At 42.0% G+C, this 15,339-nt stretch overlaps 1 protein-coding gene across 9 annotated transcripts in view; it reads right to left on the minus strand.

The window, feature by feature from the left end:
• The window catches only part of Cdk12 (cyclin dependent kinase 12), a 116,695-nt gene extending 102,532 nt beyond the window's left edge, over positions 1–14,163 (minus strand). For 7 of the 9 annotated variants that reach the window (XM_042671346.1, XM_042671343.1, XM_042671345.1 and 4 more), the window contains exons 1-2: positions 12,528–14,163; positions 1,325–2,209 (exon numbers count right to left, since the gene is read on the minus strand). In XM_042671346.1, the coding sequence (XP_042527280.1) occupies positions 1,325–2,209; positions 12,528–13,573 (1,931 nt within the window). In that variant the 5' untranslated portion in view covers positions 13,574–14,163. The remainder of the gene's footprint in view (positions 1–1,324; positions 2,210–12,527) is intronic. The other 2 variants (XM_042671319.1, XM_042671329.1) reach the window with 2 other exon arrangements.
• Between the last annotated feature and the right edge of the window lie 1,176 nt (positions 14,164–15,339).

Below are 15,339 nucleotides of genomic sequence, written 5' to 3' on the forward strand. Positions count from 1 at the left end.
AGCTACTCAGGAGGCTGAGATCTGAGGATCACGGTTCAAAGCCAGCCCAGGCAGGAAACCCCGAGACTCTTATCTCCAATAAACCACTCAAAAACCAGAAGTGGTGCTGTGGCTCAAGCAGTAGAGTGCTCACCTTGAGCTGAAGAGCACAGGGACAGTGCTCAAGCCCAGAGTTCAAGCCCCATGACCAATAAAAAAAAAAAAAATGAAAGTAATAAAGGATTGGGATTTTTTGGGGGATATAAAATTAACAGCACTTATTTTTGTGCTTACAATGAAAAATTTGTTGCAATACATGCCACATATACCCTAGAGAATAGAAGGTAGACTCAATAAAAAAAGCCAGTAACACAAACATTGCCATAGTATATGGGCATGCTAATTTTTGTAATTTTTTTTGGCCATTTTGCCAATTGATTATAGTTCCTAATTCCTTCCAAGTTCCTTCCATAGTATCAGATCTATGCTTAGTATTGCTCAGTGGTAGTGCATCAGCCTAGTAAGCACAAAGCTCTGAATTCAAAACCCAGAACTACCCCCACCCACCTTGCAAAAAAAAAATCATGATTTATAGTATTCAGTTCTTTTTTATTTTTGCCAGTCCTGTGGCTCACGTGGTAGAACACTGGCCTCGAGCACAAAAGCTCAAAAACAGTGCCCAGGCCTGAGTTCAATCCCAAGGACCTACACACACAAAGAAGACATTTTAAGGCTACTTAAGTGTAATTAATTTGACTACTTAATAAAAACTTTAATCCAAATTAACCTTATTAATAAACCTATGAAAAAAATGGGTTTACTAGGCCTCAAATCCTACTCTTCCCAAGTAATAGTATCATAAATATAGACTTTTCTACCAAAAAGAACAGTCAGTTCACATTCACAAAGCATTTGAAACAGCCAGACATTAAAGTGGTTTTGACAAAGTTTAAAAAGAGAAAATATGGATAGGCATGAGACACACAACTATAACTCCAATATTTGAGAGACTGAAGCAGGAAGATCATGAGTTTAAAATCAGCTTAGGAGCCAGGCTCTTGTGGCTCACACCTCTAGCATTCCTAGCTACTCAGAAAGCTGAGATCTGAGGATCATTGTTCAAAGTCAGCCCAAGCAGAAAAGTCCATGAGATTCTTATCCCAAATTAATCATCAAAAAGCCAGAAACAGAGCTGTGGCTCAAGTGATAGAACACTAGCCTTGAGCAAAAAACTTCAGGGACAGAGCCCAGGCCCTGAGTTCAAGCCCCAGGACAATAACAACAACAAAGAAATTACATTACTTAGATCAAGAGGGTTAATTTTCCTAGTTTACTAAGGACTTACCTATCCATGTCATCATCTCCAGGTAACAAGGGTGGAAGGGGCAGAGGCGGCAATGTTGAAGTTTTCAGATGTGGAATAGCAGCTGTCACAGATATTTGAGTCTTGACAGAAACCTGTACAGGGGGCTGAGAATTTGCCTGAGAGGACAAAGTTGATGTCCTACTTGTATGAGTAGAAAGAGGCAAAGTTGAAGTACTAGAAACAACAGCCTGACTAAATACTGGTTGGGGAGGAGGCAGAGGTGGTTGTGAAATAGTTGGTAATGGAGGCAAAGGTGGTAGGGGAGGTGTCTGAGGTGGAGGTGTAGTAGATGGTAAAGGAGGAGGAGGAGAAGTAATTGTGGGTAGAGGTGGAGGGGTTTCCTTTTCTGAGGTCTCTGTTTCCTTTAGAGAAACAATCTCCTCTTTCGATGGCACTGTTTTGGAGTCTTTTGTTCCCTGTACTTTCAAATCCTTTATAAGATGCTTCTCAGAGTTATCATCCGATTTTACCTTCCCTGTATCTAAAGAATTTTTGACCTCTGTGTTTGATTGTGTTACATTTACCAGTTCAGTATCTGTGGAAGATTTTTCCAATTTTACTCCTCTGGGTAACTTTTTAGACTCCAAGCCTGAATCTTTAGCATCTACTGAACTGTTCTCTTTTTTAGGAAAAATTATAGGTGAACTTTTGGATTCCTTTCCGTCCATTTTTGCTGCTGCAGCAGCAGCTGCTCTTTCCTTCTTTTTTCTACTGAGCTCAGCTCCTAGGCTGGAATTCAATGGAAGCCTGACAGGTGAGATACTGGAATGACGACTTCGAGACCCGGATCTCTTCTTTTTACTATGAGAAGATGAGTGTCTTGAATATGCAGGACTCCTGCTTCTGGACTTCATGGTTTTCCTACTAGAAAAAGAAAAAAAAAAAAAAAAAAAAGGGGGGTTTTAAATAAGTAGCAAGACAAACTATGGAGAACTGTAACTTTAAGCCCATTCTGAACTAACATCAATCTGAAAATAGACTATATGATATAAAAAACAAAGTCTGAGAAAAGCCCAATATAAGGAAGGCTAAAGGGGCATGACAACTAAATGTAATGAATGTGGTATCAAGGATAGGATTCTGGAACACAAAATGATAATGAGATAAAGATTAAATAATCCACAACAAATTTAGGACTGTGGTAAATAATTATGTATCAGTATTGGTTAACTGCAACAAAAGTACCACATTAATGTAAGATGCTGACAGAGAAAACTAAATGCAGAAGACATATAATTCTCTGTATTATTTTCATAATTTTCCAAACAACCAAAACTATCCTAAAAATAAACTTAATTTTAAAATTGAAGGAACTAAATCCTACATAAAAATGTTTTAATCATTTAACACTAAAACTTTGTTTTACTTATTTAATTGAAGGAAGATGGAAACATTTTTTTTTTTCTCAACATGAGAAAAGCCATATATGCAATGCTTACTTTCAGATTTTTGTTCTAATCTTTAATAAATTGAAAACATGATGAAGTCACACTCTAAGGGATAAAGCCTAGCTCAAGTGGTAAGTAGTAGAGAGCATTTACCTACCAGGTACAAGGGCCTGGGTTCAATCCTTAATATTCGCCTACTCCCCCTCACCTAGAGTCATACTGTATAGTATTAGTAGGTTATATCAGTTAAGAAGTTCAACTTTTTAAATTAGGCAGATACCCAAAAAAATGCTGTTTCTGTAGCCCCAGTTCATAATAAATTTGTGCCTATAGAAAAACTATGACCTGGGCGCTGGTGCCTGTAATCCTAGCCACTCAGAAGGCTGAGATCTGAGGATCACAGTTCAAAGCCAGCCCAGGCAGGCAAGTCTGTGAGAATCTTATCCTCAATTAACCACCAGAAAACCAGAAGTGGCGCTGTGGCTCAAGTGGTAGAGCACTCGTCTTGAGCTAAAGAGCTGAGGGACAGAGCCCAGGATCAAGAGATCAAACCCAACAACTGACCAAAAAAAAAAGAAAAGAAAAGAAAAAGAAGAAAAGAAAACCTACAAATATACAAAAGTTAGAATTTACAAACAGACAAATGTTTTTCAAAAATAACCTATTAGAGGTTTTTAAAAATACAATAGTCCCTGGTATTTTTGTTTTTGTTATGAGGCAGGATCTCATTATATGGTCCAGGCTGGCCTTGAACTAGAGATCCTCCTGCATCATTCTGAGTGCTAGAATTACAGGTCTTGGTACTTTTAAATATAAAATGATTTACAGTCACTTTCCAAAAATTCTTAAGGCAAGGCATTATTGTATATCACTTAATTTAATCCTTTTTTGTTGTTGTTGTGGTACTGGGAGTTTAACTCAAGAATTTCAGCTTCCTAGACAAGAACTCTACTACTCGGGGCTGGGAAGGTGGCTCAGTGGTAGAGCGCTTGCCTTGCATGCCTGAGGCCCTGGGTTCGATTCCTTAGCATCACATAAGCAAAAAGAAAAAAAAAGAACTCTACTACTCAAGCCATACTCCCAGACCTTTTTCTGTCATTTTTCAGACATTTTTTGCCCTGGATGGGTTTTGGATTTCAATCTCCCTACCTTTTCATTCTGCATAGCTGAGATCACAAGTATAAACAACCACGTTCAGCTTGAGATAGAGATCTCACTAATTTTTTGCCCTAGCTGGCCTCAATGGCAATCTTTCTGATCTCTGCTTCATGAGGACAATTAATTTTCTTCTTCTTTTTGGTGGTAGTACTTGGGTTTGAACTCAGAACTGTAAACTTGCCAGACATGTTCTCTAACAATGAGCCATGCCCCAGCCCTTGAATTAATTTTCTCCATAAGCAACGACTAGATAAAGTCTGCGAATCTATGGAACAGAATATTATAAATTGGAACCCAAATTTCACTAAGTCCTTTTGTTTTTTTAACTAAAGCCTACTTAAGCCTCAATGTGAGGAAAAATAAAATTAAAAAAGCCAACCCACTAGAAATGTAATGTGACTAGATCAAGAAAAAAAAATAACTGTAAGAAAAAGATAAAGAAAAAAAAAACAAAGGGCTGGGAAAGTGGCTCAGTAGTAGAGGGCTTGCCTTGCACACATGAGGCCCTGGGTTCGATTCCTATAAGCAGAAAAAGCTAGATGTGGTGCTGCGGCTCAAGTGGTAGAGCACTAGCCTTGAGCTGAAGAGCTGAGGGACAGCGCCAAGGCCCAGAGTTCAGGCCTCATGACAGACAAAAAAGAAAAAAAGAAAACAAAACAAAAAAAAAAAAAGACTGAACAAAATACTATTTGCACATTAGATTAAAACGAATTGTTCCATTACAGATCGCTAATAACTCCTTTTACCTTTCATTGGTAATATTAATATGAACTTTTAAAACAGCAAACATGAGTAAGAAAACCAACTCACATGATGGCAACCATGGTTTTCTTTTACCAACAGTGCTTTTTAGTTTACTCAAAAATTTAATTAAAGCTCTGAACCGGTGGCTCATGCTTATAACCTTAGCTAATCATGAGGCTGAGATCTAAGGATAATGGTTCAAAAAAATGGTTCAAAAAAATGCCAACACCCACAGGACAAAAAAGTCTGTGAGGGACTGGGAAGTTGGGTTCAATTCCTCAGCACCACATAAGCAGAGAAAACCGGAAATGGCACTGTGGCTCAAGTAGTAGAGCACTAGCCTTGAGCTGAAGGAAGAGCTGAGGGACAGCGCTCAGGTCCAGAGTTCAGGCCCCATGACCAAAAAAAAAAAAAAAAACCAATCTGTGAGATTCTAATTAACTAGCAAAAAAAGCTGCACTGGAGGCATGTCAAGTGGTGAAAAGCCAAAAGAGATCATAAAGCCCTAAGTTCAAGTCCTACATCTCCTTCCTCATATTAAAATATAAAATTACTTTTGGAAGCTGGTATGGTGCTACATGCCAGTAATTCCAGCTACTTGATAGAAACAGAAGGACTGCAAGCTCAGAACCAGCCTGGGTAGTTATCTAGACTCTACCACAAAACCCAAAAACTTAAGAGCATGGCTCAAGTGGTAGGACACTTCATGTTGAAGGCCCTGGGTTCAATCTCCATTAATATGCATGCGTGCACGCATACACGCAGACACAACCTGGAATCAATCAAAAGTACTAAAAAACAACTGCAACAAGACAAGAATAAAATACTAAAAGTAGTCTTGTAGTATACTGAGAACCACACACACTAGGTAGATTTATCAAATGTCTATTCGCCCTTAAAAATACTAATACTCAAGCTGGAAAGGTGGCTCAGTGGCAGAGTGCTTGCCTCGCATGCAAGAGTCCCTGGGTTTGATTCCTCAGCACCACATAAACAGAAAAAGCCAGAAGTGTTGTGGCTCAAGTAGTAGAGCACTAGCCTTGAGCTGAAGAGCTTGGGAACAAGCATCTAGGCCCAGAGTTCAAGCCCTATGACCGACCAAAAAAAAAAAAAAAAAAATTACTAATACTCCTCTTACTTGGCTGAAACATTTTCTGCTTGAATCATAACTGAAACATCTCTCAGAGAAAATGTCTAAAAACCTAAATACTAGCCAGGTGCCAGTGTCTCATACCTGTAATCCTAGCTACTCAGGAGGCTGAGATCTGAGGATCATGGTTCAAAGCCAGCCCAGGCAGAAAACTCCATGAGACTCTTTTTTTTTGGGTCCGGTCATGGGGCCTGAACTCTGGGCCTGGGCGCTGTCCCTCAGCTCTTCAGCTCAAGGCTAGTGCTCTACCACTGAAGCCACAGTGCCACTTCCGGCTTTTTTCTTATGTTGTGCTAAGGAATCGAACCCAGGGCCTCGAGCATGCAAGGCAAGTGCTCTACCACTGAGCCACCTTCCCAGCCCCTTCATGAGACTCTTATCTCCAATTAACCACCAGAAAACCAGAAGTGTCACTGTGGCTCAAGTGGTAGAGCGGTTGCCTTGAGCTAAAGAGCTGAGGGATAGTGTCCAGGTGCAGCGTTCAAGACCTACCACCACCACCACCAACAACAAAAAACCCTAAATACTAAATAATACATGTACTATATATAAACTATTGTTTCTTTAGTTTTTTAGAATAATCAAATCTTCCTAAAGAAGCCAGATACTAGTGGCTCATGCCTAAAATACTAGCTCAGGAAGCTGAGATCTGAGAATGCAGTTCAAAGATAACATTAGCTTTGAACACAAAAGCTAGGCCCCCGAGTTTATGCCCCAGCACCAGCACAAAAAAACAAACAAACAAAAGTCCTAAAGAACTCTTCTACAAACCCTTCAATTTCTGAACAGAAGCCTAATATAAATAGGACAGTTAGAAAATCATCTTCTTGCGGTTATTTTAGTGATATAAATGTTATATTTAAATTCCATGTCGACTGAAAAAATAGAGGAAACAACAATTAGGTTAACATGGGGAGCATTAAGTAATGTGTGTACAATTACAAATTTACAGTGCTAACTGGGTGCTATTTCATCATGTCTCTAATCATAGCAACTCAGTAGGCTGAGATCTGAGGAAGATGATTTAAAGACAGCCAGGGAAAGGAAAATCTATAAAATTCCATCTCCAGTTAATCAACAAAAAGCAGGAAGTATAGGTATGGCACAAGTGGTAGTAGGCCAGCCTTGACCAAAAAAGCCAAGCAAGAGCATGAGGCTTTGAATTTAAGTTCAAACCCCAGTACCAGCATCAGCATGCACTCCCAAACAGGTGCACACATACACAATGTAAAGTGCTTGTTTGGCATGTAGAAGACCTTGGGTCCAATCTTTAGTGTAGGTGCCCATGTGCACACACACACACACCTAACTCCCCTGAATTGTTAGTTTCTAAACATTTGATTGTTTGTTTGCTTGTTTTGCCGGTCATGGGGCCTGAACTCTGGGTCTGGGTGCTGTCCCTCAGCTCTTCAGCTCAAGGCTAGTGCTCTACCACTGGAGCCACAGCGCCACTTCCGGCTTTTTCTGTTTATGTGGTGCTGAGGAATTGAACCCAGGGCCTCATGCTTGCAAGGCATGCACTCTACCGCTGAGCTACCTTCCCAGCCCGTTTCTAGACATTTGAAACCCAACTGCCACTACTGTTAATTTAGTGCATGCAAAGATACATTTCTTTTTTCTTTTTATGCCTGTCCTGGGGCTTGAACTAAGGGCTTGGACACTGTTCCTGTGTTTTTGTGCTCACTCTACTGCTTGAGCCACTTCTGGCTTTTTCGCTGTCTAAGTTTACAGTTAAGAGTTTCACGAACTTTTCTGCCTAGGTTGGCTTCAAACTGTGATCCTCAGCTCAGTCTCTGGAGTAGCTAGGATTACAGGCATGAGCTACTGGTGTCCAGCTAGATACCTCATTTCTTCCCTTGCACTTTCTTGGCTCTCTACTGCTGAAGCTACCCTCCAGTTTAGGCTTTTTGCTGGTAACCACTGGAGACAAAGAGACTCTAGGATTTATCTGAAGGGCTGACTTCCAACCCTGATCCTCAGATCTTTGGAGTCTCTTAGGTTATAGATATGAGCACTAGCACCCAACTTTTTTTCTTTTTAGGTAGTACTAGGATTTGAATACAGGGCTTAACGCTTGTTTGGCAAGAGCTTTACTGTTCAACTATGTCTCCACTTCTTTTTTTTTTTGCAGATAGTTATTTCATGAGATAGGATCTTTCTTCCTGCCTGGATGTACCTGCACCTCAATTCTCCTATTTTTCCCTTCTTACATTAGCTGGGATGACAGGCAAGCACTATCACTTGGCCTTCTCTGTCCCAGCTGGCCTAGAACCTCTATCATCCTCAAATGCAGCCTCCAAAGCATTTAGGGTGACTGACTGGCAAATACCACCTGAATGCCTATTGATGAAAAGAGGTCTTACAAACTTTTCTACCTTAGCTGGCCTGGAATAATAGCCCTCCTAATCATAACCTCACAAATAGACATGGGCAAGTAGCACTCAACTTACTTCCAATGTTTTAAAATGTTTCATTCTGGTAACCCAAAGGGGAAAAATACTTTAGTTTTTCTACTTTATTAAAAAAAAAACTTAAAAGATATATGCATATATTTGCTGCAATGGCACCAGTGGCTAACACCTGTAATACTAGTTACTCAGGAGGCTGAGATCTAAAGATCACGGTTCAAAGCCAGCTAGGGTAACAAAGTCCATGAGACTCATATCTCCAATTACCCAGCAAAAAGTGAAGCTGTAAATCAAGTGGTAGCGTGCTAGCCTTGAGCAAAATATGCTCAAGGAACAGTTCCTAGGCCCTAAGTTCAAACCCCAGGCCTGGTACAAAAACAATTTTTTTTCTTCCCATCTTCTGTGCAAAAGAATTACTTTTTTTGTATTTTTTTTTTTTGGGGGGGGGGGGTGGGGGTGGGGATCCGGTCGTGGAGCCTGAACTCTGGGCCTGGGCGCTGTCCCTCAGCTCTTCAGCTCAAGGCTAGCACTCTACCATTTGAGCCACAGCACCACTTCCGGCTTTTTTCTTCTTGCCTATGTGGTGCTGAGGAATTGAACCCAGGACTTCATGCATGCAAGGCAAGCGCTCTACCACTGAGCCACCTTCCCAGCCCTTGTATTGTTTTTTGAGACAGGTCTATGCTATGTTGTTCGGTCTGGCCTGAAGCTCACTATACAGCCCAGAGTTGATATGAACTTGAATCTTCCTGCATGTGCTTCCTAAATGCTGAGATTACAGGATGTATACTATGCCCAACTTTATTTTTCTTTCCCCTACCAGTACTGGGGCTTGAAGTCAGTTCTCAAGTTCCTGATCAGCTTTTTCTGCTCATGGCTAGTACATATACCACTTGAGCCATGCCTCAAGTGGTAGCTACCATGCCTCAAGTAGTAGCTATTTGAAGGTTAATTATACGTAAGAATCTTGGGGGGGGGGGAGCGGCTGGGAAGGTGGCGTAGTAGAGTGCTTGCCTTGCATACATTAGGCCATATAAGTAGAAAAAGCCAGAAGTGGTGCTGTGGCTCAAGAGATAGAGCACTAGCCTTGAGCTGAAGAGCGGAGGGTCAGTGCCCAGGCCCAGAGTTCATGCCCCACGACTGACCAAAAAAAAAAAGAATCTTGAGGGTTTGTCTGCCCAGGATGGCTTCAAACTGAGATCCTAAGATCTCAACCTCCTAAATAGCTAAGATTATATATTCAGTTTTCTGTAAAGTTTTTATACTTACTATTGAGAATGGATATGAAGAAAATATGTAATATATACACACATAATACTCTCTACGAACAGAAAATGTGCAGTATCATATCTTTTTATTTGCATTCTCTACTATCAAATTACATTACCAATTCTTCCTAGATTTATTTTCCCATTAATGGACTAGTTTCAAGTAGTGAACAGAGATTCTTCAATTTACTTGAGAACTTGATATAGGACATTTTAGCTACTAATCTAAAAAGAATCATTGCAAAAACCAGTTCTTACTGTAGTTTGTTTTAGTGTTTTGGCTTCTATATTTCTAAACTCTGTGTAACAGCAAAAGTTCTTCAGATAGCCTTAATGTTAGTTTCTGGAGAAAATAAAATATTCTACTTGAGCAAGGTAACATATGCCTGTAATCTCAGCACTTAGGATACTGAGGCAGGAGGATCATGAATTCAAGGCCTATCTGAGTTATATAGTGAAGTTCTCAAAGAAAAAGAAAACAAATGTTCTGAAAATACTTCTTAGGCTTCCTTTCAAAACTATGTAACTTTGTAAGTAGTATATTTACAACTTATATATTTCAGTATGGATTTCAGTATGTATAAATCTTACTACTAATCTACCAAAAAAAAAAAAAAATACTGAACTCTAGGAAATGGTATACATGCTAAAGTGTTCAGAGGAAAGTATACTGATACCTGCAACTTTGAGGTTAAACAAAAAGATTGGTAGGGGGGCTGGGAAGGTGGCTCAGTGGTAGAGCGCTTGCCTTGCATGCCTGAGACCCTGGGTTCGATTCCTCAGCACCACATAAGCAAAAAAAAAAAGCCGGAAGTGGCGCTGTGGCTCAAGTGGTAGAGTGCTAGCCTTGAGCTGAAGAGCTGAGGGACAGCGCCCAGGCCCAGAGTTCAGGCCCCACGACCGGACCCAAAAAAAAAAAAAAAAAAAAAAAGATTGGTAGGGAGATGACTAGACAGGTAACCAAATATATGGCAAATATTAACTATAGAAGGAAGGAAGGGGTAACACTATCCAAAAAGAAACGTACTTTTCACCTGATTTATTTAACTATAACCCCTCTGTACATCACCTTTATAACAAAAATTAAATTCTTTTTAGGGCTGGGAATGTGGCTTAGTGGTAGAGTGCTTGCCTAGCATGCATGAAGCCCTGAGTTCGAGTCCTCAGTACCACATAAACAGAAAAAGCTGGAAGTGGCGCTGTGGTTCAAGTGCTAGAGTACTAGCTCTGAGCAAAAATAAGCTCAGGGACAGTACCCAAGTCCTGAATTAAAGCCCCAAGACTGGCAAAAATAAATAAATGAATATTAACTACAAAATCTACTTGTTAGATATACAGGTGTTTATCGTAAATCTTTCAACCTACTTGGCAATCTTTATACTAAAATGGGGAGAAAATACTAAGAACTTTCAGCCCTTGACAGGAACTCTTTAGTTTGATAAATTCAGGTTTTTTGTTTGTTTGTTTGTTTTTGTCAGTCGTAGGGCTTGAACTCTGGGCCTGGGTGCTGTCCCTGTGCTCTTCAACTCAAGGCGAGCGCTCTACCGCTTGAACCACAGCGCCACTTACAGTTTTCTAGTGATTTTATTGGAGATAAGAGTCTCATGGACTTTCCTGCCTGGGCTGGCTTTGAACCACGATCCTCAGATCTCAGCCTCCTGAGTAGCTGGCGCCCGGCTAAATTCATGAGTTTTTAAAAAATAATTATTAACAATGTCAGCAAAAAATACACTGACATATAAAACACAAGCAAGGTTTTTTTTTTAAAGTAGTGTAATTCTCTACCAGTGTTAAATACATAGAATTTGCTAAGGAAAGGTACTATACACTTCACATTAATATAATTCTCAATACAAACCTAGAAGTAGGTAGTTATTATTTTCATTTTACACATGAAGAAACTCAGGCATGGAGAAATTAAATTATTTGCCAAAGGTCACAAAGAAATACTAAGATTCCACTCAGATCTGACTATAGCTCCTCATCTGCTCTGTGAGCAGAGATGAGTCCACAAAGGAGGTACATCACATTACCTAGAAACAAGAATACAATTTTCCACAGATAATTTACACTAAAACTGAAATTTCAACCCAATATGACTCTCTCAAAAAAAAAAGACACTATCATCACATTTTTAGGAAATTTTGAAAATTGCCAATGGTCATAAGAAAGGTCAATCAATGGTGCTGCTAAAAACTAAACTGTCCTTGGAACCAGTTTCTACCAAGCTATATAATATCAAAAACAAAATGACCTAACTAGCTGGATTTCCACTAAAACATTAGTTAAAAGAGGACCATTCTGTTAATTAAAACAATGACAATTAGACAATGAATAAACTTACAGGTTTGGAGATTCGGTAGACAGCACGACTGGTAAGATGACCTAGGCAAATGGCCTCAAAATAACACAAGTGAAAATTCATAACTTTTCGTCTCCAGTCATTTCCTATAAAGTTTAAGCACTGATACCAAGGTGGTTTTTTAATATTTAAGACTAAGCAGGGAAATGAGTAACAACACTATGCCATTCATTAGGCAGAATTCTGCCTAGACTTTGAAGCTTACAACTTCCCAGCAGCTTCCCACTATTGGGAAGTACCTACCTTTAGAAGACTGAGCCATGTGAAATGTTCCTTTTTTTTTTTTTTTTTGAGGTCATGGGGCTTGAACTCTGCACCTGGGTGCTATCCCTTAGCTCTTCAGCAAGATGAGCTCTCTACCACTTGAGCTACAGTGCCACTTCTGGTTTTCTGGTGGTTACTTGGAGATAAGAGTCTCTCGGACTTTCTTGCCCCAGCTGGCTTCAAACCGCAATCCTCAGAACTCAGCCTCCAGAGTAGCTAGGATTACAGGCGTGAGCCACCAGCTCCCCGCAATGTTTAGTTCTTAAACTCTGGATTAAGGGGAGACCAAATTCACATACTTAAGTGAATCTGTTATCTCACCTCATCAATGGCCAAACTAACATGACCTCTGGTGGCTACTGCAAAATGTCATGACAAGTTGCCAGTTGTTATATACCCCCACCCCCATCTTACAGAGGACTGGTAATCAAACAGCTCACCTGGGAAGTGGACTCCGACTCAGAGATCGCTTGCTTAAGAAAGGGCTGCTAGATCTTCTTCGCCCGTAGGGGCTGGGGGACCTTCCACTGTAAGAGCCACTCCTTTCATAGCTGGATGACCGTCTACGGCTGTAGGGACTCACAGACCTCTGTCTCCTGCTGTAGGGACTGGGTGAGCGGGCGCTGGACTGGTAGGCAGAAGGCTCTTTGTAAGGCGGGCTTACAGACTGCCTTCTTGAGGTACTTCCAGGACTCTTCTTGTAGGAATCATAATTGCTCGAGGTGTGAGATCTCGGGGGACTAAGGTCGTAGTCTTGGCCATAAGAAGCTCCTGAGGGGCTGTCATCTTGTTTGGAGCTGTCAGACCATTTCCTGTGGGGACTCCTGGATCTGCGCTTGGGACTATCCACTGTTTTGTAACTTTTGGGTGTTTCTCTTTTCCGATGACTTTTACTCCGGTCTTTGTGTCCAGACTTCAACTCGCGTTCTTTCCGCGTCTTCTCCTTATGAAGTTTGGATGACCTGGATTCCTTACTGCTGCTTTTGGCTACCTGTGCCTTCCCATAGTCATCATTCTCCTCGTTTAAGCGCTTGGAACTCCCTGATATCCGGTCCTTCATCGATCCTGACTTGCTGGAGACTTCCTGGTTTCTTTCTTTTTCGGTCTGTTTAGTTTTTAGTAAGTCCCGGGAACGCCGGTGCTGGTGATGACGATGTTTGTGCAGGCGATCACTCCGATCCGTTCCACGACGTTCATCGTTCTCCCTTCGATCTAATTTGAAGGCCAAGTCATCAGAAAAGGTGTCGGAATCAGAGCTGATATCATCGTACTCCACCAAAGGTTTGATAATTGTACCCAAGGATGCTGCTTCGGGGGTCACCAACCCCATGTCTTTGGAGTGCTTGGACTTATGCCGCTTGTGCTTCGACCCCAAACGGTGACGCTCTCTGCTGTTGGAGCTGCCACCTCCGGAAGACGGCTGCAAAGTTCCAGAAGCTCCTCCACTCCCGTCCTTCTTGCCCCCATGTCTCTCTGAATTGGGCATTCCCTTTCCCCTGGCCTGAAAAAGGGGGAAAAGTTCCCCAGCACTCCCAAAAGTAACCCCCACCCTCCCCCCAACTCCAACTCCACGCCCACCAAAGCGCCCCTAAAGGGGGTGGGAAGGGAAAGGGCGGACAGTAGGCCAGGCTCCTCCTCCCCTCCCTACTCCTCAGCACCCTCCTACATGGGGGGGTGGGGGGAGAAACCCGCGAAGGAGCGAGGGAAGGAATGAACAGTTCCTCAGCGGTGGAGTTTGGAAACCACGGGCGGCTGCTCGAGTCTGTCCCCCCCACCCCTCCGCCGAGCTAATCCTCAGGCCCGGGCACCGGGGAGGTCGAGGAAGTAGGAAGCCGACGGCCCGTGGCTGTGAGGCCGACTCGGCTCTGGGGCCCTGTGAGGACTGCGCCGGCCCTTCCCCTACCCGGTAGCCCGGCTGGGGGCAGCTTCCTGTCGCCGGGTCCCGCAGCCTAGATCCTTCACTCTCCCTTCGCCCCTCGCTCCTGAAGGAGCCTCTTTTCTGGTCTCCACCTCACCTCAGGACCTCACACACAAACACACACTCGCTCCCTCACACAGACTCAGTCACACACTAGCTTAAACCGAAACGGCACTTGAAGGAAGGGGGGAGGGGCAAGCTCAGAAAATATCGCGAGAGTCCGATGGGATCTCGCGATGCTTCTGTGCTTCCCTTTCACCTCTGCCCACCACTTAATGAAACGACGCGAGAACAGGATCCGCGCAACAAACGCATCCCGTTAGGCTCTCGCGATATGTTTACGCCTCTAACTCCCTCCCCTGTGTCTGAAGAGCTTTATTAAAACAGACCTGGCAAAACTTGTCTCTTAAAAACCTAAACTCATGGAACCAAACTCCTAGGCTCCAGTGAAAATTCCTTATAGGTAGTTTATAGCAATAGTCGCTTAACTAGCAATATATTAATATTTTTACTAACGCACAAGGACGTATGTGGAGACATTTCAATTTAAGTACCTGAATTTTAAACTGTTTTTCACCTACATGATACTTGGCATTTTAAGTATGTTTTCTATATAACCCTCACAAATATCCTGCAACTTAATTCCTACCTCTATTTTACAAGTCAGGATCCCAGACTCAGGGGCGTTAAATAGTTTCAGGTAATCAAGCTAGAACTACAAGTGCCACAGCACTTGGCTCAAACTCATGTCTGTCTAATGTTAAAAGAGCTCTTCCGTTGTGTGGCACTACCTCCACTTTTCAAATCTAACCGTCTATCTACACTTAACAGCCTTTGAAATGGTCCCATGGCTCTCAGGATGATTATCTTTCATCCTCATGCATTCCAATCATGAACTAGAATTCTAAGTTGCTAATGGCCTCCCGTTTCCCTTGAACTCAGGACCTAAGCCTGGTCCCTGAGTTCTTTGGGCCAGGCTAGGGCTCTACAACTTTGAGCCACAACTCCACTCCTGGCTTTTGAGTGGTTAATTGAAGATGTGTCTTAAGGGGATTTTTTTGCCCTGGCTAGCTTCAAACTGATAATAATCAGATCTCAGTGCTCTGAGTAGCTAAGATTACAGGAGTGAGCCACCGGCGCCCAATTTAGCCTCTCATTTTTACTTTTCAAAATTCTACACATAGCTGGGGGGCCGATGGCTCATGCCAGTAAGCCTAGCTACTTAAGAAGCTGAGATGTTGGGGCTGGGAATGTGGCTTATTGGTAGAGTGCTTGCTTAGTATGCATGAAGCTCTGGGTTCGATTCCTTAGTACCACATAAACAGAAAAAGCAG

Source organism: Dipodomys spectabilis, unplaced genomic scaffold (genome assembly GCF_019054845.1).
Source record: "Dipodomys spectabilis isolate Male_0828 unplaced genomic scaffold, ASM1905484v1 ptg000018l, whole genome shotgun sequence".
Classification (NCBI taxonomy): domain Eukaryota; kingdom Metazoa; phylum Chordata; class Mammalia; order Rodentia; family Heteromyidae; genus Dipodomys; species Dipodomys spectabilis.